At 37.9% G+C, this 26,774-nt stretch overlaps 1 protein-coding gene across 1 annotated transcript in view; it reads right to left on the bottom strand.

Moving 5' to 3' along the window:
• Positions 1-1,365: 1,365 nt before the first annotated feature.
• Positions 1,366-26,774, bottom strand: part of LRCH3 (leucine-rich repeats and calponin homology (CH) domain containing 3) — a gene marked incomplete at its 5' end in the record, with an annotated part of 36,820 nt that continues 11,411 nt past the window's right edge. Inside the window, 13 exons of the mRNA XM_010285684.1 lie at positions 1,366-1,494; positions 6,934-7,011; positions 9,230-9,367; positions 10,903-11,021; positions 11,663-11,776; positions 12,279-12,327; positions 13,207-13,278; positions 18,224-18,277; positions 19,418-19,465; positions 20,734-20,874; positions 21,013-21,064; positions 24,287-24,363; positions 26,056-26,204. Of these exons, the coding sequence (XP_010283986.1) occupies positions 1,366-1,494; positions 6,934-7,011; positions 9,230-9,367; positions 10,903-11,021; positions 11,663-11,776; positions 12,279-12,327; positions 13,207-13,278; positions 18,224-18,277; positions 19,418-19,465; positions 20,734-20,874; positions 21,013-21,064; positions 24,287-24,363; positions 26,056-26,204 (1,220 nt within the window). The remainder of the gene's footprint in view (positions 1,495-6,933; positions 7,012-9,229; positions 9,368-10,902; positions 11,022-11,662; positions 11,777-12,278; positions 12,328-13,206; positions 13,279-18,223; positions 18,278-19,417; positions 19,466-20,733; positions 20,875-21,012; positions 21,065-24,286; positions 24,364-26,055; positions 26,205-26,774) is intronic.

Below are 26,774 nucleotides of genomic sequence, written 5' to 3'. Positions count from 1 at the left end.
GAAGTTGTAACTGATCTGGTAGCGAGCTTGGCCTCGTCGCTAGGACCAGAGCGCAGAGCTAGTCTTGGTTTTGCAGATCAACTTTCCAGCACAATGCAGAACTTGTTGGCTGCCTCGCCCATTCCTGCATATTGAATTTCCATGTTTATGTTAAGGAAAAGGGAAGGAAGTAATGGTAGTTCTGTAAAACCAGTGCATCTCTACATAAACTCCAATGATAAATGGCTTATATTTATTAAAGCCTTGTTAAACCCACAAATAGAAGCCACCTTTTGCAACAGATTCCTGCTTGGCAATATGCAGCCCACCTGTGGAAATTCAGAAATTGTATTCTTCAAATGATAAATTTTTCAGCAGCTGGGACATTCACCAGTGTTGGCATGTCTGCATGGGATGCTTCAACCCCTAATCAACATATTCTTTGATAATGGCTTCCTAATGATTAGCATGGCAGGCTGTAATTCTTCACACCACAGTGAAAATACATACATGGTTCTTGAAGACATCTAGTCATCATTTGACAAAACCCCTGAGTAACCAAACACGTCCCTACATGATGAGAAGGGGACGTGAGAGGAGGTAGGAGATCTCCCTCCACTGATGTTGGAAAAATTATCAGACAGAGACATGTTAAAACCCAAAGAGAAGGTGAACCCAGCAAGAATGCTAATGTGATTAATAAAATTGGAACCGTTCTGATTTAGTTATCTTTTACTAAGATTTTTCTTGTGGAGAAAACATGGTATTTTTTCCCTTGGGAAAAAAAGATTAATCAGTTTGGGGTTTTTCTCTTCAAATTTCAAGTCATGAGGACATGCCAACACAAGTTACAGCTACATGAGGTTCAACCCTGTTATCAAACACTGCAGGTTAAGATTGTGTGTTGCAATTTTTTTCATACAGAATAGAAATAGCTGTTGTTCTTTGGAGGCAAAGAAATTCCCTTTTCTTGAACCCTACAGGGAAGGAAAGAAACTTCATTCCCCATGTGCCCACTGCAGCAGCAGCCTTTTTTTACAAATGAATTCCCCTAGGAATCGCTTCTCAAACTCGACACCCATGTCTTCAGCCTACAAGGTCAGTTTCTACAGCTGGAAACAGCCAGCCACTGGAATTCCCTGGCCTCCTCCCAAAGAACTTTTTTTTTTTTTAAATAAGGGGCAAAAATACTGATAATAAAAAATGTTATTGGAAACTGTTGTGATCTCCAAAAAAATGGAGAAATGAAGTAAAACATTCCTGTCAGGAATCACGGAAACTCATTTCCTTAGAACAGAGCTCTGTGTGTTTGGATGCACTGCATGGGCAGTAAAGTCTTCACGTCCTTCTGCTTAGCCAAGGTAACCCAAAAGGTCCTGGAGGTCTTTACACAGCAGACAAGTGGTGAAGTTGCTGCTGCTTTGGGGGTGCCAGCTCCAGGAGCGCCTGGACAGTCACAGCTACCTGTGTCAAACCCTTCTCTTCTAAAATATGTAGAGGCAAACATAATTGCTCCTGAATGGGGAACAAAACAAAGACAAAAACAAAATGGATGAAAAACACTCAACTGAAAAGAAAAAAAATTAAGCAAACGGTGACTGAAATATGAAATGTTATGGACAGCTAGCACACACACACACACACACACACACACACACAGAGGTATGAGATGAAATTTCTGCTTGTGACTAAAGAACTGTGAATATGACTACTCAAAGGAGGCTGCCTTGGGGTAATCCTTCTGTTTGTTTATTAGAAAATTGTACAAAGAATTTGAAAAAGGACTGTGGGAGTAATGGGGAATAGCAAATTATCCTCTCTCTCTGCCCACACTGAAATGGCCACAGTTTAAGAAACTAAAAGTAGATAAACTTAAGGAGGACGAAAGTTTTGCTTCAACATGATGAACCTGCTACAACAGAGCAGGAAAGGAGCCATGGCTTCCTTTCCAAAACACAACTGCCTTTTTGAAGGAGTCCTCATGTAGCACGCCTGTTGAGCGATAGCTCAATGTTGAGGAATGTCCTCAGATGTTGAAGAAAGACCTGCTTTAAAGCAGAGAATGAAATTCTAGCGTGTGCTATGGAAACACTGTGCAGCAAGTCTCAGAGGCAATGTCTTACTTAAAAGCAATTCTCATCCCATGAGACATATTGCCCATCTGAGGTCCTTCTGTCTGTATGTACGTGCTGCGCTCTGTCATTACAAAAATTCCTTGGAAGGCACGAAAAAACAGAAAGCACAAGTTGTTGTATGGAAGGAAAAGGGAAAAAAAAAGACTGGCTTCTATGTATGACTGAAATAACCTTGATCATAAATGTAGAAAATGCCATTTCTCCTGTTCAAGGCAATGAGAAATCAACAGTATCTTTATAGGCAAATATCCGTCCTATATTATGTGAGAGCCACTACCACTTATTTATCTTCCAAAAGTACACCCGCTTAGCAGGTTACCTCCAAAATCATTCTAAGGAATAAGAGTAATACGCAAAATGCAAAAAGAGGTTTCAAAGTGTTTATTAATAATTGTGCTATTCTCAGTCTAAGATGGATTTAAAGCCTCATCCTACGTAAGTCCTTGGCACATCCTGGCCATCCTCACTCCACAACAGTCAGGATACATGTACAACAGTTCTCTGTATCTGCAGAAAATGAGCAAGTGTGTCCTTCCTATAGAGCTACAGAAGTCATTTTTCACGTGGTATTTCCACAGCAAACTGTATTTCTCCACTCTTTGAATCTTTACTGATTTTTGATGTTGAAGAAATCCTTCAGCATTAACAGTGGCAGTCAACACTCCTCCCGCAAAGCTCAGAGCGGAGAGAAAACAAATGAACCCAGACTGAAATTCTCACAGTAAGCCACAGATCAGGCTGAAATACATTTTTCTTCCAGCAGATTTATAATATTTTGAAAAAAGTGTGCTTTTTGAGAAAATACTTGTAAACTTCAGCAAATATGCCTTATCTTTTTTTCTTATGTATGCAAATAGATAAGGGAAGAGCTTTGGAATGACTCCATACCACAGACAGTCATGACAAACGAAATTTAAAAACTGGAAGGCACTGTTAGTGTAAAACCCCTTGCAGCTTTTATCACAGTGTTCAGTAGAAGAAGTTAAGAAACATAGGAACTGAGTTGATTTTAGTTCATACCAGTAAGCAGTGCAAAAATAGCTTATTTAAAAATAAAACAATCTCCCCCTGTCAAAGGTCCCCTCTGTCCTCAAACATGTTTTGCTTGGACAGAACACTTTGTGTGACTTGGAAAGAGGGCATCAACTCCTTGGCTTGCTCCTTTGTTAAACACTCACTTTATATTACAAGAGCTTGTGAGATCCATGTACACGTTAACACGTTTTTACTGGTAGTGACCGCATTTGCAACTAAACTCCTGTGTATCTTAAACTGTGCTTCAGAGTTGTTGCCAGGTTAATGTCGGAATGCTAACACCATTTAAACTGGGCTTACAAGCCATTTACTGTATTTTCAGATACAACAGAAATTTATTGAAAACACATTTGGAACAGCCATTTTACTTAACACTTACCTGTCACTGGTCTCTGAGCAGAGTTCCCTGAATTAATCTACACTCTGAGGAGACATGGTCTTTTACACATCACATGGGGAGCGCCCTGAAGTTCTTGAGGTGTCCCTGAGACATTAAAGCTTTAAAGCACCAGGATGCTTTTCCTAGGAGGGAAAAGCCTTGAAACTTTACAGAAGACTACCTGAGTTCTGTAAAACAGTGAAGAGTCATCATGCAGCCAGGACTTATATTTCTGCAAATGCTTCTCTCAAAGCTGTTGAAGAGCTCAATTTTCTGAAAATTTCCTGCTTGATATGTTATGAAGCTCCAGTAGCTCAGGATTCACTGAAAGTTATTTTAAAAATCCTGACTCAAAGTAATACACCAGTCTACAAATACGAGAAATCAAATGCTCTCAGAAGCAGGATAAGGGACAGAGGGGTAACAAAAATAGTATCAGTAACAAAGACAAAACTTACCAGACCATGTCTCCTAAGACTGTGAGATCTAATCAAGAACACTGATGTTGAAAAAAATACTTCACATTCTTTAGCATTTTTCATCAGACAATCCTGAAGCAATTTACCAAAGTGGGTGCAATTCCCATTACACAGATGGGGAAATTGAGGCACAAACTGACAACGCAGTTTTCCCCGTACTACATCTCTTGTCAGCAGACTACAGCATGCACCCTAACCTCAGCCCCTTGCTCTAGTCCATGGACAGCCCTTCCTCCCTTGTAAAAGCATTATATCTGCTAAACATGACACAGCAAATACAAATGTGAATTATGTCAGAGATGGTCGTGTGGGTGCACTAATGTGTTTACACATCGTACTTGTCACCTCTGTCCCATCAGCGGGAAAGAAAGCACTTCACACACACAGTCTTGACAAAAACGAAAATCCTTTCCCAAGCACTGGAGTGATGGAGGGAGGAAGCAGCAACACTATCCTTCAGCTAGAGAAAAAAGACCCAGCGATAGAACATACAGAGCGTTAGCATTAGAGTACAGTAAAACACCACAAAGCCCCAGAGCTGAATGGAAAGGGAGACAAGACTGGATTCTTCTGAATCTGTCCCCAGGGAAAGAAGAGTCTCAACTGTTCTTTTAACGCTGAGGTTTAGCTGAAGAATGTCAGAAGGGGAACAAAGATTGTCCTGTCCAGAGTGTGTGAGCAGGAAGGGAAAACAGACAGAAAAAAAAGGTCAGTCAGTTAGCCATAGCAACATCCACGAAGCAGTCAGTCATCAGACATCTCAGATACAACCTATACGTTCGAGAAGTGTATCACAGCTGGTTAATTTTTACAAAGGAATCTGCAAGACTCCCACTGCAAAGAATTCACTTAATGCAGACTTCTAGTGTTCAATGAGGTGTCTGTCACCTGTACAGCTTAAACATGTAACTGTTCTTTGTTGTTAAAAAAACAGCAGTTTACACACACCTTAGTGAAAACCCTTTTTCCCCAGGGGGAAATGAAGAGGCTACCGGTTTCCAAGATGCTGTTGGCACTGAGTACTCACCAAACCTAAGTCTCCACATGTATCTTAGTTAATGAAAACAGTAGGACAAAGGATTATTTACGTGTAACTGATACTTGAATGCGGTATACTGCAGAAATATCTATTACCGATTAGAGTTTAAGTGTTCTGTAACTATTCCCACTGTGTATCTTTTCCCTCCCTTTCACACAGGTAACTGCTGTACATCAGTGAAATCTAGATGCACATATCAATCCGTTCAACTGTTGGTTTCTTTTGATGCGAGGGCTTTAACTAGCAAAGTCCTATAGAGACAGCTGCTCCACTGCGGTGCCTGTAACTAGCATTTTCTAAAAGTAGCCTTCCTCTTAGAAGGTAAGTATTTCTACATAGATCCATACTTTCAGAAAGCCTTTTATTTTTGTAATCAGAATTTAAATGAAAGGAAAATACCTGCAGGCATCTTTTCAAGAAAAATATACTAGGCTGCCACGCCATTCTTGCACACAGATATCTTACCTTCACATCTCAGTAGATATGTAATGTAGACATGTGAGAGCAACTTTAGAGTTCAGGTGGGGATGTTTCAGCAAGTTTCCCCAGAGACACTCTCCTTGAACCCTTTCACATTAAAGCAAGAAATATGAGGAAAACAGGAGGGTCCTAGACAGTAGGTGTATCAGACTGGGTTTACAGGGGCTGCCTTCTTGAGCAGCTTTTTTGTTGTTTGTTTTTAAATGTGCTCTGTACTGCAATCCCATAAAAACATCTTCATATTTGAGGGAACTATAAGTAGGGAAGCTGGGATGGAATTGAACAATTTTGTCCCAGACAATTTTATATCATGTTGTTCTGCTGGGAGTAAAAGCCTGAAGTTTCTTAGGGGACCAAAATAGTGCAGGATCTCAAAGTACTAACAATCACCTACAGCTCCCTGCCACGTTCCAACGCAATTCACCACCGTGAATTCAGTCATGTGAAATTGCCAGGCAGCTCAATAAATACGCTATCCTAAAATCCCAATAGCTCAAATGCCTGCAGGTGAAGCTAGCTGAAAACACCAGAAAAATACTGCATGACTGACTCAAGAACATTGCTTTTAGAATTAGCTGGGAAATGAGTCACTGGGTCTACTTTCCCCTTTCACAATACAAAAGAAAGAAAACAGCACCTACAACAGAAACACTAATGCTTAGCAGTACAAGAAACCAAATCAATTAATGCATTTTAGAGGAAAAAAAAAACCATGACATATCAAAACTATTTCTACTGAGACAGCTGCTGAAGAAAACAAAGTGGAAAGGACAGGACAGCATAAAACAGGATAACTGGACTCAGATGGACTATTTTATATATTCCCACCTCCTAGATACTCCAAGTTTCAGAAGACAAGGAATACCAGAAGATAGACTTCTGCCACTGGTACATAACAAAAGAAGTAGGATCTATGCAAAGATAGCTACCATCAGAGAAAGGCCAATAATACTGTGACTTGTTGGTAAGACAGTAAAGATGTTCATGTAAGAGAATTATTCCAAAGGAACATGAAAAGCTTTGGGATAAAAATAACACATTCAAAACATCATCCAAATTGTATCCCACTTTTGAGCTGTCAAATATTTAATCTTGAGAAAATGTAATTGCTTTTATAGAAGAACCTTGCAATTCTAAAGGCAGACTTGAACTGCATCAGCAATTATGAATTTGAGGCACAGCAGTAAGTGAATTAGACCTCTGATAAACTAATCTGACTTCATTTTGCTCTGGAAGACAATGCAAGATAAGTCTGATATAAGTCTATATAAATAGGTTCAGCTTATACCTGAACCTTCTAAACTCTCAATCATTTTGTTTTCATAAAATCTTTCAAAGGTTTTATTTTCTGAAGCATCATATAAAACTGCACCTGAAACATTGTGTCAGGATAGTAGAAATACATACCTGAGGCACTCCAATCCTTCTGCAAGCTTCCAAGAAATTCTCCACATTTCGTCTGCATTTTGCCATTGTAAGTTTAGGCTGCAAAGAAGTAAAGGAGGCAGGCATACAGTGTTCTTAATTGGTAGGATTTTAAAAGATATTGATTTTTTATTTAAATAAAACTCTTAATAAATCTCTTTGTCAAAAATATACCGCACTGACATAAGTTTGTCTAATTCAAAGCAGGCTCTTTTGAAGTTTGTTTTTCTTTAGAAATTTCAAAGCTATTTTATGAAAACCTGATTTATGAATGCTGGGTGTTTTTAAAAAAAAAAGACAATTCTAAGCTATGCAGTATTTGTATACAAGGTGTTATATAAAACTGGTTAACTCTTTGTGATTACAGTATGATCATTTAAAAAATGTATTTTGAATGAAACACACATGCATAGCTTCCATGCTGTGATTTCAGAGCAATTTCATGATATGAAGCAATCTGGAATCTGTTCTGGATTACTACAATACAAAAATATGTAAGTATCAAACCATATTTCAATTAACAAAGAGAGAAAAAACCTGAAGGCTAGATGAAACCAGAAAATAATGGAAGAAAACTGGAACTGAAGCTTGCTGCTTCTAAGCCTCTAAATGTGTTTGATGTAGCTGTTTGAATTGCACACACTGGCATTTTTTCAAGCAAGCTTTTTTCTACAGTTAGCTTTCACACCTCTACACAGACATACCATGGCACAGGCTCTGTCTTGTTTCTATTATTGAAGCATATTCCTTCCTGGTTAAAGAGACACATGTTTCCTGCTCCTTTGAACAAGTTACCCACACTCTACATAGCAGTTGGCAGCTGCCTCTGTGGGTTCAGTACTTTTCCATATGTGGTGGGGTTTCTGCTTTGTCCTCTCAATGTGCCATACTTCCCCACCAAGAAAGCATGTTAAAGGCTAGCACTGGCTCCTTTCTCCCAAAGGATGAAGGGAATACAAAGACCACACTGTGACTGAGGAATGACATGATGCCTCTTCTGCTCCTGGAGCTGTGCAGCTAAAAGCTGCCTCTTCCTTGGGATTTATATGACAAAGCCATGATTTAATTCCTAACATAGAATATTCAACAACACATAAAACCAGGCCATTGAAAAGATTCTCAATGATGCAAGTCTTCTGAATAGCGGCTGTCTGCCTTTTCTCTTAACGATTCCAAAATCTGCCTAAAATATTGGTGCGTCCAGTTCAATCACTCTCAAAATAAAGTGGACGTCTGCTTGCTCACGTTAAGTCCAAGGGAGAGGAACCACAATGATATAGTAGGCAGCCCTGTACGTGCCAGTTCAAATTCCAACCAACACAAAGACTGACTCCAAAATAAGGAAAAACAAACACAACATGCATGTTTCAACTTCTTCCCCCAGGAACAATCTTCATTTTTTTCCCTTATTCATACAATTTAAAGGTACATAACAAGAAATCTGCCTGTCCATACTACTTTTAAGTAGTTGACCCTAAATATTTTCACTGATCTTTCTGACTTCCACAAATACAGATTAGGTAAATATTTCACAGTTCTTGACCTTTCTCTAATTCTCTGCTGTCCCTACATGATACACAGTAACGCACCCAGAAACAGATCATCTTTGCTGCTTTCCAGAAACACTGCAGTTAGGCAGGGTAAGAGAAACAACTTCAGAAATTTTCCAACTTCGCTGTGTGCTTCCTTCCTTGCTCTGAACAGGTCCCAGATACAACCACCTTTTTTCCTATTTTATTGCAAAGGTACGACTGGATTTGTTTTGTTCCAGGAGATGCTGTTCTCCAAGTAGCTTGAGTGTGCTCTGCTAAAATTTCTAAGCAGAGGAATCTGTAGTGCTGTAAAGTGGACACAGGAATCAACCTGGCTTCTCTGCCTATTTTCACTGTCCTGTCTAGTGGGATCCTAAATGTTTAGAGAATGTTGTATTTCCCTACTATCTGTTTTCCTGAACTTCTCAGACCTTTTGATCTTTTGAAATATCCTACTTCAGTTTTCATGCAGAACTGTCTCTTATTTCACTAGTTTTCAAGTTGACACAGGGAAGACTTGCAGATGTTAATTTTCTTACAGTCTGTGTTAGAAGTAACTTGAAGCAAACCCAAATATAATTTCTTTTAATGATGCTATAGACCTTTTTTTAGACAGAACAGATGGCTATTTTTTGTCATATACATTCACAGAGGAGAACGCTGAATTTAGTATTTGTCCAGATTACAGGACTTTGTTGGATGTTACTGTGGACACCTATAAAATACTATCATTATTACATACTTACAACAGCAGGTGAGGGGACATGAATGCTGGGAACAGATCGAGGGCGGACGTGATTAGCTAAATGGCACAGAACAACACCATCAGTGAGAGCTGCTCCAAGATCACTGGGCAACGACACTTTCAACCGTGATTCTATATTCTGTAGAAAAATGAACATGGATACATAAAAAGTAAGAGCTGGTTTCCTCCAACTGTTTCATTCTGCAGGACATTTTGTAAGAGGCAGAGTGCTTGTATTACAACTCTCTGACCATCGTCGTGATGTTTCCAAACAGCTTTATGAATAACAACAAAGAATGCTCTGCGCACCACTGTGGCCCAGAGGTGACCACAAGCTGGGAGCAATTGAGTTCAATGATGAACAGTTTTCATTGTACAGCACAGGGGACTAATAAAACCATTATTCAAAGATAATGGAAATCGGGGTCTAGGAACAGTATTCCTAATCCTACATATTCTCAGAGAATGGTTCTGCCAAGGGAAGTGAAAATAATTGTCTTTGTGGGTTGGAGGACAACACAGTTAACAAAAGTCAAGACAACATTTTTGTCTGTAAAGAAAAACCTGAACTACTTGGCATAAATAGTTTGTAAAAAATGAGGTTGTTAGCATTTGTATAAGGGAATTAATAAAATTTCAAGTTGGGCTTTTAATCTTATTTCAAATGCTGTGTGAATTTCACTGAGTTGTTATGCTGTATCTGAATTTTTTTAAGTATAAAAAGAGATTTAAGCTTACATAGGAAGCAGAACAAGAGACAAACTACATACAAAGCATTTTAAGGTAACAGAAGAGAGGCTCTGCAAACAGCACCAAGTTTTGTTTTATTTAAGGTAACTTTCTCCTTTTAGAGAAGGGAGATTGTCCTTACTTTAAAATTTACAAAGAGAAGGAATTCTCTCTGTCTATCTGGGATGCTTACAGCTTTTAAAATCAGCTTTAACAAGTAGGAATTCTTATTTCTTGGGAAAGTTCAAACAATCAATGAGGGCACCTCAAGGAACCCTTTCATGGTCTCCAGAAACAAGTCTGGGGCAAAGCAGAGCAGTACCTTAATGCCATGTGGCATTTTCAATATTCAAGTGTATTGTCATTGTATGATGGCACAAGCCAGGAGTGTGGTGGCCCTGAACAGAAAAAAAGCACAAGTATAAGGAATACTTGTGTATCAGATGCTCTGCACTTAACTAAGGGTAAGGCAAGAATCAATAGAAGGATCCAGAGCACACAGGGAAACCATGCTGTCAGCATGACTGGCAGTAGTCTCCGCATTCCATCTGCTTTTCTGTGGGCTTTAACAGCAAAGAAGAGTTTTTTTAAAAAAGAGATTAAAAGGAAGACAGTACGGCAACTTTCCAGGGAGTTGCTTACAAGCGTGAAAGCTGATAAGGAAGAAAGCAAGCACACGTTCATTTTCAAAGCAGGGATCACCAGACACTTAGAAGCAGGAGTCAGCACAGTTTATTTGACAGATTTTGAAGCTGAATTTATCCACCACAAAAAACACTGCATCCAGCTGAAAGAACCACTTAGACTGTACAACGCCATTTAATTTTGGTCAACTGTGCACCACACTGGTTCACTGAAATTGGTCCAAAACACACGGACAGATTTAGCAGGGTGCATGCAATACATTTACTAAGATGTCACATACTGGCTCCTGGCAGCACTTACCTTACGGAGCTGCTCTATTAGCTCCAGCTCCTCCTCTCGCTGTTTGGAGTTTTGTCTTACTCGAGGGTCTGCAGAATCATTAGCAGGAGACAAGGCACGGGTAGAAGATGAAGTAACAGCTAAAAAAGCAGCATGAAGGAAAGAAAATCACTAAGCACAGTTTGGCTGATTGTCCTTCACTGCTGTACTATATGTGCACACACAAGGTTCCAGAATGGGTACAGTGCATTCCTTTTCACAAATCTGTTTCTTTCATTTGTTATTAATCAAACTAAAGATTTACTAATCTAAATGAGGTGTTCTTTAACACATTTTCCTTTCTGTTTAGATTCTTTCTGTTGGATATTGATCATTCACAAAGGAGGACAAATTTTGCTGGATGGAATATGTTGAAACAGTTCATTCTTTCTACAGAAATTGCCATTTTGTTATGTGCTACTGTGCAATGTAGACTGTATCAAGCTGCCTTCATGAGTTGCTGAAGGCTTTTGTGGCATTTCCTTGGTATCTCTCTAGTTGTAAACACAGAGCAAGAAGAACAAATTCCCACATTTCCACGAATATGACGAAAGAATATCTGACGGCTCTAAATAAAAAATTGCTTATTCACGAAGTATTTAATACCATGTGTCTACAAATGGAACCCTAAAAGTAGTTTGATGATAATGACCTGTAGTAACAGAACAGTGCAAAACCCTAGGTAATGCAGATGTTAATATAACGTAGCAAAACTAGCTAATTTCTGAGCTATATAACCTACCTTTGTTTGCTTCATCCCTGACAGCTGCTCGGAAAAGGAAACTCTCAGGTCGCTGGGAAGGGTTTCTATAGGAAGGCGGGGCTGCATGGCCAGGATATGGAGGGGAAAGGTGGACTAAACAATTGTGGAAAGGCACAGGAAAGGAAAGGAGGAAGAAGGAAACGGTTAGAGTTTAAATAGGAAATGGGTTCAGCAATGTGGTAATTAAAAAGAACAAACCAAAAATTTTAATATAATAATGACAACATAAATTACAGCCATGCATGATAAAAGCACAGAGCAGGAAGAGGCACTTCCAAGGACACTCGCATGCAAAGCACATTCCACATACCAATTCCAACAACTGTTCTGACTGTTGCTCAATGCATCTGTGTGCCAAAGCCTGTTTGAAGGCCTAAACCAGCCAAACCCTACGATCTGCCTGAGGACATGCTTCACCCCTGTTGTCTCTTTGCTCATGTGTTTCTAAGGGGACCCAAATAACTGGGTAAATTCTCAAACACAGCAGTGCCACATACAGAGATGGGAACATATGCTCCCTTCTTTTCATAGTACAAAGAAGCAAGCAAGCATTTTCATCTTATTTTTCAGAAATTTTTCTTCCTTTCCCTGTTACCTGTCTGAGTGGTAGGTGAGCCGGGGGAGATGGTAGATCTGTCTTCACTCTGCGGACAAAAGAGCAGAAGAGTATAAATGGTCCTAATCTGGAAAAGCTATTCCTACATTTTAATTTGCTGTGCTTTAAAAAAGGCTCCATCGATTTAAACGTGTTTCAGAAAAACAGCAGAAATGTGAAAAAAAAACCAGTACGTTGTGCCCCAAGTCTCATGTCTGCAGAAAGTGATGCAGTTTTTTTTATTTTGCAGAAATGACACAATTGCTGTTTTTCTGAGGAAAAGGAATGATGAAATAGCACTGACTCTGCAATAGCAGATATTTGTTTACTCTTCCTTCCACCCAAAACTTTCAAAGTATTCTTTGCAAAGGGGACAGAGAAAAACAGATTATTAAATAACGTAAAGAACTTGGATTACAGCAGCACCAATAAGGATACACCTCTTCGACACCTTTGCTAATGTAAAGCTGCTATTTACTGAACATCATTCTTCCCAGTGTAACACACTGCTTGCACAGACTAATGATTTCTTGTGATGAATGCATTCAGTGTAGCAGTTTCCACAGAAGAGAAAGAAATATAGGATATCTGTATTCAAAAGTAAGCTGGTAAAGAACACAAGAGTACTTTTGATGAACTCAACCTGGTCAAGAGTAAATAATCTTGTACAGAAAAAGCAACATCAAAGACAACCAAGAACCCCTCGGAGCAGGGACTGGTTACCATGTTTTTATAGCTTAGGCCTCCTGTACACACAGCCTAAAGCTAAGATGAGGTAATATCTACTACAGTTTAATCAGGTAAATCGGATTCATACCCTACCTGAACTTTTGATTAGAAGCTGACAGACTAACACCTGTTAAAACAGATGTGTGGATCCAAGAGTTTTTTGTTGGCTTTACTGGTGAATGATAATAGCAAGAGATACCTTGACAGGACTGAAGGTAGAGGCATTAGGCAGGGTAGTAGCACAGCTTTCTTGATTCAACCCTGACAATGACTGAATGCAGAAAGAAAGAGAAGGCAGTAGCAGTGTTAGCAAATGGCTGACGGGTCATGCGCAAGGGTGGAATGTAGTAGACAAGTTAAAAAGGAAGAGGTGATCATGATCACATTCCCAGAAAAACTCAACAGGCAACATTTACATACGTGCAGAACTACAGTTAAAGCCTTCTTACCCTCCTGAACTTTTTGGCTAATAAGCCTGGGAGGTCTGAGGTTTCTTTTACACACAACACAGTGACATCAAAAGCAGAACTAAGAACAATAAGTGAGGTAAAAGCTTCTTTAGCAACACTGAATGTAGCACCTATGCCATCAGACAAAAGGAAACTTTATGCTACAACAGCTCATTCTGAGCCACTATTCAAAATAAATGGCTTTCCTTTTAATGTTTCAAGTATGTTATGCATTTTTGGTAAGTGATTTTCCTATCAATTTTGTAAAATCAGAGAAACTCACGTCTAACAGGCTCAAGAATATACACTTTGTGTCTGCCACAAACACCTAATGCTGATCCTTCTGAATGACACACAAAAGTAAGTAAGATTCCGTAGGTGGAATCTAGCTCTCGGGGAAGATGTCAGCATGAAGATTTACAGTATTGTCACAAATAAAGTGCAGCCAAATTTCAACTATAACCAATATCAAAATGAACCAAATAGATAACTTTTCACGTTCACAGAACAGGAGCTCCAGCCTGACAATCTGCCACTGACAGGTGGATCTAGAAGACCAAATTCTGTGTCTTATTGAAAGCACAATCAAAATGTTAACATTTGAGGACTGAATAGCTCAAGAATGAATCTATACTTTCTGATCAGCATTCAAATAGCAAAGTGGCAGTTCAGCACAGGAAAGAACACCAAATGACAGCTAGAAACTCTATACAGATGTGAATGACACACTTGGCAGTATTAGTATTTAAAATGATTTGCAACTATTCTGCCACTTCAGAACATTACAGCCAGGAAGGACTTGAAGGAGAGGTTATACTTAGGGCAAGCCTTAAATACAAACATCTTTAGGCCCTATGCAGACTTAACAGCTGAACCTCAAGACAGCCTCTTCCTCTGCAGCAGTGCAGAGCAAAAATCGTGGGTTTCTTTTTTTTTTTTTTAAATTTCATAATATCACTTGACTTAAGCAAAACATTAGCTAGTATATGACAACAGTAAATTAAAACTGAAGTAGGTGCTCTGTAACATTAACATAACTCTTTATTCCTGAATGAAAAGAGCAAGACAACCGTGACGCAGACTAACAAGAAGTTGTCACAATCCACGCACCCAGCAGTGTGAAGGGAAGGGGAATACGGCACACCACAGGGTAGGACAATCACAACAGCAACACACTGCATGCGCTTCACCTGTTTGCGAGTCCCTGGCCGCCTTTTAATGGTATTGGTGTTACTGTCAATCTCAAACACAAAGAGAGGCTCAAAGCCATTCTGTCAGAGACAGCAAAGAAAGAAAGAGAGGGAAGAAAGGAAGAAGTGAGGCAAAGAACAACTGTAAGAAAAGGTAGCCACAACACAAAAGGAACCAGGATGCTGCAATTCAGACTTAGAACACTCTGCTGCACAAGCTGCACTTGGCCTCTAGGTCTAGCACTGAAGTCAGAGAAATCTCCCTGCGCCAGAAACAGCTGTAGATACACGGACTGCCAAAGCAGAGCCCAACCAGAACTCTGCAAGAACCAAATAAGGATATTTTAAGGGAATTTAACTATTAAACATTTGAATACAGAAATGAATGCCGACGGTCTGAGAGAAAACTCCACGGTACAAGTTATCATAATTCAAGTCCTGCTTACTTTACCCATACCATTATTATTTGTAACACACTGATGCCTAAAAGCCTTAACTTAAAATATTTCAGACATCCCATGTGCTAACAGTAAGAAAGTGGCCTCAGGCCATGTTTGAGACCACAACAAGAAAACACAACGTAACGAAGGGAGCACAAGGCAGCAATGACACAAAGGTTACGAAAGGAAGTGGTCACACCAGCTGCCTGATGCTTATCAAGTGTTTCAGGAGCTTCACAACACAGAAACTGAGCAGCAGTTTGAGAGGATGGTTTGGGTTTTTTTTCCCTTCCACAGTACTCACCTTGAAAGGGACCGTATGAGAGAAAACAAGAAGGTATTTGGGGAAAAATGAGATTTATAAACACTAAAAGCTGAAATCATCAGCCAAATCTGAAGCCTTGATACTATCTCAACAAGTAATCTCAATTGTAATGAATGGGACTACCCTTGTGAGAATAGCAAGCGGGATATGACTAATATAAAACTTCGAGGTATATAGCACATTTTCTCGAAGAGGCTAGTGATTACATTTCTTCAGCAACATTTTAGTTAGTCTGGCTATTACAAGTCAACAGAAAGAAATCCATCACAGTGTGCAATGAAGTACTACAGCCAAGTTTCACTTCAAATCACAGGTATGCGAAAGGAACATACAACTAAACTGAACTGTTAATATTCATAGAAAGCATGGGTAGTCATTTTGTGAGTTCAAACAGACTGTCCTGAAACTTTTTAGAATTTTAGAACGGAAGAAAACAGAGTAACCTGTGCAACGTGAATACATTTTAATTAGTGATAAAAGACAACAAAGAGAAGACCAAAAGAACCATGATGTAAGATCTAAAAAAAGGATATTCACAATTGAAATTTTGGTTTTAAGAAAATTTTTGTTAAAGCAGTAACAATACCAGAAGTAGTAAAATAAAAGAAAGCTCACTTGCTTTCTAACTACATAGTAGACTTATTACTTTTTTAATCTTTTCCTTACATCTGAGCTGAAAACATTGTTTGGAGCAAAAGAAAAGCAGCTGCTCAGTTTAGAGAGCTCTGATGTAATGAGGGAAATGCTGAACAAAAGATCTTTTACTATACCTCTATGTAATATTCTCTTCTTTTGCCACAAAGTGTTATTCCCACACCATAAAGCTAGAACAACCAGTGGAAAACTAACATTTTTTTTTCCTCCCTAAACTAACCTGTCTACAAGTTTCAATGTCCAAAAGTTTTGTAAAGTAAAGTTTACATTACTGCATGCAGTCTTTATGCAGAGAGGGGAAAAGACAGAGGGGAAACTATGTAAATGGAAAATGTTTACTGAAAACTGCCATTAGTGAATAGAATTTTGATATAAAATGCCTCTGTACTTTGTTGGAGAAATTAGAGGTCACTAAATTTAAAATCCATAAGGACAGGGAAAACGTCAAATGAAATGCAATAGACTATAAATAAAAAGGTAAAAGTAATTTCAACTCTTGTGATAGACTTCTTTTTTTTATATAAGCAAACTAATGAACATTGTCATGTTGTTGAACAAGTTTTTACCACATAAAATGCATTTGTGGAAACAAAAATGCTACAAATTCATCAGCTAGCCTCGGCTTAATGTTCCAGTTACAGTAATTGCCAGAAGCAGCTGCCCTGGCATATGTCATCATTAGACACAGTGTGTATTTCCACTACAAAACAGAGTTGCAGATCATACTTCAGCAGCTCAGAAAACACAGTATTTCATATACTATTATAGTTTAGTGCTGCTGAAAAGAGCAAGGAATCAAACGAAAAATGAATACAGAAATGATTGCTTTCAAATCTAATTCAATCTCTCCCTACCAGCCTGTCCACTTTTTTGTGAAGTGCAAGGATGTAACTCAGTTAAAGACACAAAGGAAACAAGCAGCAATGGAATCCAGTTTCAAAGTAATTTCTGAAAATTCCAAGTCACATAACATAAAATTCTATATATCAATTTACAACAAAAGTCATGGAATCACACAATTTAATCGAAATGGGGTCTTTAAAGGTATCTTTAAAATACATTCCAAAGCTGAATTCACAACAACAGAATATCAACCCTTAACCCAAACCACTGCTGCTCTCCTGTTCCTTATCTAAATATGAAAGCACATTTTTATATGCTAATTGATTGTGATTTCTCTAAATAGGCACATGCATGATCACAACTAAATCCCTCTTTAATACTATGAGCTTTCTTTTTCCCCCACACAGTGCTAGCCATGTGAAAGCAGGAAAACCAAAAAGTCTTAATAAAGAGACAGTAAATATCTTGACCAGCATGTTCTGGAGAGAGATATTCTGAGAGCCCTGCCTAAGGAAAATTTAGGCAAATAATGGAAGCACATGAATTAAGAAAATAAATCCCAGGCATGCAGTCATGCAACAGCAGGCAAATCGGGTGTATTTTTCTTTTACAGACATGGATTATAGCATTAATTATATTGTTTAATTATGCTACATCACTAAAATGCCATAAAGGAAGAAATAGCATAAAACATGAAGTACGTACATAAATGTTTTTATTTCTGCTAAGTGTTCAAAACAGATTATTTTTAAGACATCTTCGTTGATAAACAATAAAAAGGTATGAGGAATATTTAATGATTTGTAGCATTCAAATGTAGAGCAGTTTTTCCCTGTGCTATGATATAGGTAGCAAGATAATAAGTATTTCTAACCACCATGTGCATGATGCAAACAAATTAAAGTAGAAGGCTGTACATGAAGCACTAAAATTGCTTACTTGATGCTGAACAGCACATCAATTAGGAAGCAAGATAAATGGAGAAGGAATCAAACCAGGAGAATTCAGGTGAATTTTGAATTTTAGAAGTTGTTCTTTACTATAAGTAATTTTCTTCTGCTCTCAGCAAAATATAAGCTTTAATTGTTTTGTGGAAAAACATCAGCATATTATTAACAAATGATTGACAGTACAAGTATCAACATATTCATGCTATTAAAGTACATAGCTAAGCCACTTTTCAAAGATGCTCATGTTTTATGCTATTTAGATTAGCTCTAAAATAGTTGGTCTAATCTGAGACAATCACAACATGTTGTTATTTCTATGCTCTAGAATCTGCCACATACAAAGGCCATTACGTGCAGGATCTTACCACTAACAAGGCACTATCATCAGTATGCTGAGACCTTCTGGATGGAAAGGGACACTGGGAGGTGGGAGAGATGGAGTAACGTCAGAAACACATGGAATGTCAGAAACACATGGTATGTGAACAGACAGAAATTTTGGAACACGTCCTGCTTGTATATAGCATTGTGAAGCTTTTTTAAAAAAAAAATCTGTATATATAACTGTGTAGGAATATACAGCCACATGACCCATGAATTATAGTGTATTTGTATTACTTAAGGAATCAATTATTCTGCTTTCTGTGTTGTCTCAAGCAAATACAGACAACTATGTATTCACAGTTCTTACTGCAGTAGAACAAAGGACCTTTAAAAAGAATAAATTAAGAACAAAAGAGCATTAAGAAGGAAAAGGAGGAAAAACTATTTTAATTACCCCATGTTTCGGTAATTTTCAAACAAAAAATAGTTAGTTGGAAAATGTTCCTCAAAAACTATTTATATTCATTATATTATTAAAAGTTTTGATCTGATTAACACTGTCAAGTGATTTATATCCCCCTGGAGGAAAGTGGGGATGGCAAGCAGTGGAAGAGCTAGCTATTACTATGCAGAAATCTGATGCAGAAAGTGAACAGATGTCATTGGCTCAGCTCTGTATATTCTAGCAGACTGAGCCTTATATGATTTGTGTTCCCTACTGACTTACTGGTTTTGATTATAAAACTACACTAGAATAAAACTTTTTAAAAATGTATTTATTTCTTTTTCTGATAGCCCTCAAAATTCTACTGCTTAATCTTTAATCTTACTGGGGTAACTGGTGATCTAATGACAGGAAACGGGAAGAAAACTGATCAACGAAGGATGACTGCAACACAATAACTTGTCTGAATACTCCTCTTAGAAACTAAACTGTACTGCTCGCAAGGAGCATCTTAAAATGGAATATGAAATGTATTTTTGGCATAGAACATAGAAAACATACAAGAAACAACAAAACACCACACTTGGACAGGCAATCTACATGAACAGAAGAAAATATTAGACTGGTCCCATAAACAAAAACACCCCAACCCAAGGCTTAATAATAAGTGTGAAAAAAAATATGCTATAGCCCAGTCCTGAAGAGTTCTCCATAATCAGGATATCTCTGATGGAGAGAGCTAAGAATTCAGGTGCTGACATCCCTAGTAATACTCTTACCGGACTCTTACCTCGCTATCCAGAGGACTTTGCTTCTGAGGACTTAAGGATGCTTTTTGCTATAGAGAAAAAAGCAAAATGAAAGACCAATTTAAAACAATGTGACAGAGAAACAAAAGCTCAGAACAAACCAGCATGATTTAGAAGTGTTTTAAAACACAAGAAGTCTTAATTTTTAAATAAAACATATATTGGGGAAATGTCAAGTTTCCACTGAGCTGAAACTTCACTGCTATTACTAATAAAAAACCAGCCTTTATTCCACACAAAAACAAAACACCCAAATTGCTTTTGCATATTAAAGATGCATAAAAACCCCAAAATATAACCCAAGGGAGGAATTTAATTGCTGAGAATAAAGTATGCATGAATACCAAAAGCAACAGAAGAAAAACAAAAACAAATACCGCAAAAGGCTCATTAATGAAAAAAAAATGCATCCTAAATATCTAAAGTCTGTAACAGAAAGACCGAGCTGAATCTTTAATAAAAGCAGCTTTTCTATAAAACATTGTCAGGGCCTGAGATAGTTGGTGCTGATGAAAAGCCTAGTTTCAGGCAGCTAAAAACGTTTTTCTAAACTAACTTTATGTGTTACATAAATGGAATATAACATTCTTTTTCTCTCTGCAGACCACCCTAAGCCCAAAATATTAACTGTAACATTTACTAAATTTGTGATGGTGAGATTTGGGTAGGTCACCAGAGCAGTAAACAGTAAAATAAATTTAAGATAACTAGCATATAAACAAGTTTGCATGTCAAGCAGCAGACTACTTCACATTGACTGCAGTGAAAGAGAAAGTGAAGACACAGTGTCCATGGAGTATCTGATGTACCATAAAATTGCACCCATGCTTTGCCTGGAGGTAACTTATTATGCATCATAAAATACCAAAATAGATCAAGCAACATTATCTTCTTGTGTGTATGACTGATTTCTTCTCTGTCACATTTGCCTGTCTTCAAAATTAAATTGCCTCTATGCCTTCTCAAATAAAGACCCCTTCTTTCTTATCCCAACCTTGTCACATCTATGCAAATGAAAAATTGAGAGAATGAGGCAGACTATGTAAAAACAATTCCTTATAACAATCATATTTTGCGTAAATCTCTTCCATCTTTCTCCCCAGTTCTAGTTTTCTCCAGTTCTAGTTTTCTACAGCACCAACATGGAGTGGAATTACATGCTATTTCTCCTCTTTCTTTATAAAAGTGCCATGCATGCACAAGAGTGCAACGTACAAGTATTAATGGTCTTGGCAACTAATTTTTATTAAGGGATTCAGAAAAGATAAAGTATCAAGTGGGTAGTAAAAGGAGGCACCTTAACAAAGTCAAGGACAGCTTCTCTCTGGATCTGTTTTGTTCTCATCCTCTCCTCCTCGTACTGAAGCGCTGCTAGCTGGGCCTCCCGACGGGTACGCTCTACGTGCCTGCGGTGCAACTCCGGATCTGTATTAGGCACCTGGAACAAAACAGTGCACCAGGCTGTAAAAACAGAGCTAGAGGGTGAAACAGATGGGTTATGGAGAAACAGTCCATGTCTCATGGTTAACTAAGTTTGGTTTTGCATCAAACTCATCCAAAAGAATAAAAGTGTTACCTGACTGTGGTGACTTGACAGAGAGAGGAAGTAAGGTGAATCAGCCAGGGGTCTGACAAATGGAAAAAACAGAGAGTAAGTATACTTTTTATCTTAAACACACTCTCACACATGAGTTGTCAGCAACACACAAGTATCTCATCAAACCAGAAGAGTAACTGCTTAGTAAGCAAAGCTGTTAGACCAACTGCTGTGATAATGATTTAACTCATTGCGCACGACAGATTTTGTGCAGTCATTTCTATCTCTTCTCCTGAATTGTGATAAAATTTTTCTACAGGTCAAGACGTACCAATGAGATTGTACATCTGGTCTATTACACTGAGATACCCAGTACCTTATATCCACTCTCTAAGAGCTGATTAAGTAACCAATCCAGGAACTTTTCAGATGATCCTCATTTAGGGGAGCAACTGGCTACTACCATTATTTAGGGAGGGGAAAAAAATGGTAAGTAGAAACTACGTGTTTCTTTTCCCTACCTCTCTGTCCTGTCCACATAACTCCTTAGTACTTGGTGACGCTCTCTGTCCTGCATCAAATTTAGAGTTTCCGGTCTTCGTAATTCATCAGTATCCCTGCGGGTAAACACCAAGTGGAAGGGGGATTGGGCACTGATGCATATAAACTACTGTCAGACTAATTCTTTTCCAGATTACAGCTAGTTTTGTAAGAGTAATTGTCTAGACAGTTAGCTTCAGATAACTACAAAGATGAAATTTAGGATGACTAAAGAAATCACGCTGTGATACCAAGTCAGATCACAACTACTGCAGTTCATAATCAAATAAATGTAACTTGCTTAACAATGACTTCAAAATACACAAAGATGGAATCTCTCTCTTAAGACTATGTTCTGGTTATTGCAGCCCTTATTCTGCTCTGGAAAGAACAGAATTCTTTTTAAACATTAGCATCCTCCGAAATTTTCAGAACAAATCTGCTCACTTCACCAATCAAGTGATGACTTTCTAACTGTCAGTGATACAAGACATCAAAGTCACAAGATAATAACTGATCTAATATAACCCATTATATCAACACTAAAAGATAAATTTTGCAGTCAGTTCTTTGCTAGAAGGCAGCTGCTAGCACTGAAACAATTCACAGGGTCCACAATCTACAGTATGTTCCCTGCCATGTTGCTTCCTAGAAAGTTAGTTGATGGAAACAGAAGTAGCTTGCTCTTGACAGCCTAAGACTGCAACCCTCACTCCTGGGACAACTATGGAATGAATAGAGAGACAGTTTCCAATGCATTTTCAAACAATGTCAGTCATGCTGCCTGTGTGTAGACTTATTAGCTACTCTGCACGGAGAAGCTTAAGAGATGTGGAAGACCCATATGCTACAGGTCTCCTCTGTTACTTAAATTAGCACTGATGCACATGCACAAATCCATGACTGTGCTGTTTTGAACAGATAGGACTAGGTTCAACTGAGTGTCAAGAAAGCGCATTCAGACCAGAGTACACACAGCTCTGTTGCACCAGGAATGCACCACAGTCTGTCCAGAGGCACAAAACTGTATTTACTGAATTGAATCAACTAATGTTAAGTACTCTTGAGATGAAATCTGCATTACATCCAAGTCCAAGAGTTTCAATGGCTCCAGCACGCTGAAGAAAAACACGAGGCTGCCTGCCAAGGCATTTTACACAGAATTATTGTGGAAGCAGTTTACAGCTTGTGGTTGCCACAAATGAAATATTTCACCAATACAAGTTTAAAATATAAAAAATTACTCATTGTCATATGGCTGTTTTTCCACAATTTTGAAGGCAACAACAATATGATCTGTTTTTAGTGCCTTGTTAAGAGTTTTACTCTGCTGCAGCATAACAGGAATAAGCTGCAATTCATTTAGATCATTGTTTAACTACTTCCGCATGAAGATCCACTGCCACCCTTAAGTGAAATTTTAAAAACACTGGATACCCTAGTGAACTACAACTTCTTTTATCATTAAAATCTGTCTATGTAAACAGCAGCTCTCTCCTGGCTAACTAGCCTTCTCTTGTCTTCTTTCCGTCAGATATGTCACCAAATCCAGTGTCTGTAAAGTCTAACTATTTCCTTGTTCACCACAAATGTTCAAATAGAAAAACAAACAAACAAATCAGTCTTTCAGACCGAGAGCACTGATTTGGGGAGAACACGTCAGATTGCTGTATTATTTTATGCCTTACCTATAGACACTACAGGATAAAGAATGCTAATATATACTGAAGGAGTTACCCTCCTTTATATCAGTACAGCTACTGTACCTGCACATTTACTGCACATTTCAAAATGCCTACTAAAATGTTGCCATAACTCTGGAAAAATGTACACACTATTCTTAATTTTCTCTTTCAATACAATTTTAGAAATAAATAAAAAATTAATTTCTACTGACAGCATAAATAATGACATACTTATGGCTAGCAGTTGTCTCTTTTTTTCCCTAACATTCCTGGTACAATAGAGCTGGTTGCACATTCACTTTCACTCCACAGAATACTGAAATGCTTCAATGGCATATTAAAGGCTCTATGAATTCTGATTTTAGGTCCACTAGCAAGAAGATATATATTTGCTTATCTTCTTAACTAGAGACCCAAAAATCTCTTCTCAAACCTAACCACCTCATTTGTATTCTGTTCAACTCTGACCTCTATTTTATGGACAAGCATTCCCTCCAATAAGCCAAGCAATCACTAGAGAGTATGGACATAATTCAAAAAGTCTACTTCCTTCAACTAAGCAACCTGTTCAGCATTGACTCCCATTTTATCTCTTCTTCCCCTGATGGCAGCTTATGATTATGTCACAGAAAAGCACACTGTAAATCAAACTAAACCCACACAGTACTACAGGTACCAAGAGTCCAACAAAATGTGACCTCATAGCACATCAGATACTCCATTGTGACTCTATTTATGCTTCCCCTAAACCCACAGTACGTTCATCCCTTCTGTCCTTTATGTAATATAGCTTAAGTAAACTATTTAATCAAGTTATAAATTAAATAATGAGAAGCAGATATTAAATCAGTTTAAATGTATACACTTTAATTTGGCAGATTTCTTTAACCAACCGATTTAAAGCCAAGCCTTTTGGTCACTGCCATTGTTAGAATGCACTGATCTAGAGCAATAACTTATAAAGTATCATGCACATTTCTGGTGAAGCAACAGAAAATAATGTCATTTTTCTAAACACATTCAGTAAATATGCGTTCTTCATTCATCATGAAACTTTGGATAAAATTACTGTTACCACATATTCTTACCTGTTTTGATGTAAATATCGTCTTGTATCCTCTGTTCTCTGAAATTCTCTGATGGATATAGGCTTTACTGGTGAGCCCTAAGCAAAATAACACAGAAGACGGTTATCAACTTCTTCAGAATACTGGACATTAATGTCAAAGAATCTCTTTGTAGAGCAACATTTGTAACTACTGGTATTCAAAATATCTGACGAAGAACCACAAAACACAACTCAGGGATGTTAGTTTCCAACTAGGCAAGCTCACTTTTATTTTTTCCTGCAATTTAAAGAAACTTTAGTTTCAAGATTAAATATGCCTACTGATAAATTTAGGCATTTAAAAACCTCCACTAGTAAGAATCATGCAGAGAAGTAAATGTAGGTAAAAAATAATTAATGTCACACAGAAGAAATGTAGAGTTAAGCTCCAAAGAATGTATATACAAGTGTACAGCGATGCAGTCTGGACTTTCAGAAATACAGGATAAAATAACTGATGCTCTCTTATGATGCCCTTAAAGACAGGTCACAGAGGGACTAAGAAAGTAAAACATGGGATGAATGAGAACACCTTAGGCTTAATTCAAACAGATATCATTTGGATACAGTAAGCAATCAATTAAAGCAGCTACTATTAGAATAGTATATTGTGAATGATGTAAAAAAAAATGTGGAAAAAAACTTCATCCATATGTTTGCAGGGAAATGGGTGCACACATCCTGACTCTCAGAAATTACATGGCAGTTACTGTTAACTGAGATTTCTAAAATGCAGCATTCCAGTGCAAAGTACTACATAGCAGCTCAAACAGAAAGATACTCAAGTACAAAAATGAAAAAGATACTGTTTAGACTTGTTTGGAAGAAAGAATAGAGAGGCTAGTCCCCCGTCCCGTCCCCCCCTTTTTTTTTCCCCCTTCCTTTTTTCTGTGAGAGGAGAAAACAGGGCAATGTCCACAGCTACTCACATCTGTTTCTAGACACTTGTAAAAAGCTGTCTGGAGAACTTTCTAATCTGTTCAGCAATAATTTTACTTATTGTTCATTTAACTGTATACTTATTACTGACTGAGAACAATTTTGTGTCAGGTTTAGCTGAAACTACGGATGATGTTTTTCATTCAGAAAGGTAACTACATACATATCCAAGCCTGTACCTGTGGTTCAAGCCTTGCTTAACAGTAAGAAAGAAATTGTTTGCTGTAAATAGTATGCTTTCTGAAAAGTCTGAATATTTAAGTTAGTCTAAACTTCAAATGGTTACTCAAGACAGTGAGTTTCCTGGTAAATAACTTATAATCAATATGAACAGCCAAATTAATGGAGTTGCAAAATTCCTGTACTAAATCTTTATGCTGATAACAATCAACATTTTCCCCTTGAGAAAGCTGGTATATATTCAGTACTACCACGTACTGGTGAACAATTTTCTAGGTATCACCAATTACCACTTGGAACATTAACTTCAGTGTTTTCTGAAAAGAGCACTCCTTTGGAAAAAACATTTACTTCACGTATGCCTAAAGAACAAGCTGCAAGAACCCACACGACAGGAAAACAGTGTGGCTGCGTTAGACTTACTCCACACATCCCAAACGGCACTTGGGAGCAGCTTAACACTCCAGCTCTGACCTTCCACAAAGCACAACACTGGGCTCTTCCCCCAGATCAGATTTAATTTTTTTTTTTTTTTAAACAAAGAAAACCTCTGAGGGCAAGAAGCATTGACACCATCACAAAGGCTTTCCTGGGGTATATGAATTTATCTAATTTACATAAAAGCACCACCTCATTAGAGATTCGCCGCTGGTCAATATATGCCACGAATTGTGAGCTGAGGCTGTCTGAGTCCATGCACTTGGGTTGCCTCACCTCTTCCTCCTCCTCTTCTGTGGCACAGCTATCAATATAGTCGATCTGATCGAGATCATGTTCCACTTGACACACATACACAAAGAAAACACCCATAATTAGATAACCAACAGGAGAGGAAAAAACCAACACAAAAGCAATGTCAGCAACTAAGGCCCTACTGTTTTTCTTCCATCTGGGAAAGCTCAGCATGAAAGCTCTTGAATTTTGCCTGGCCCAGTAACATTTGTTAAACATCAGATTTTGAAATAATGATAGAAGTAATGGTTTTTAAAAAGCAATGAGAAACATGTATGAAGCACATAGTCTTAATCTGCTGGCTGCAGATACTTTTGCAGTGACTGAAAAAGTAAAGTACATACTGTGATTTTTTTTTTTTAATACAAAAAACTATCTATCAAAATCTATCAACTAACACCAAGACTGTACAATGACTTGTATACATTTTGAATAATTTCTCTTGGTTCTAATTCATCTCTGTCAGAAAAATTAGAATGGATATGACAAATACTTCTACTATTTTTATTATACAACAACAAAACAGAGGTCTGCATGTCCACGTTATCTGGATGCAACTGCAATAAATATAAAAAGTGTATGTGGAAATAACAAAGGACATTAGAGGGGGGTTGTTT

The sequence above is a fragment of the Phaethon lepturus genome, unplaced genomic scaffold (assembly GCF_000687285.1).
Source record: "Phaethon lepturus isolate BGI_N335 unplaced genomic scaffold, ASM68728v1 scaffold53554, whole genome shotgun sequence".
NCBI classification, from domain to species: Eukaryota; Metazoa; Chordata; class Aves; order Phaethontiformes; family Phaethontidae; genus Phaethon; species Phaethon lepturus.
Note: the sequence above shows the minus strand (reverse complement) of the source record. Positions and strands in the feature narration are given on the sequence as shown.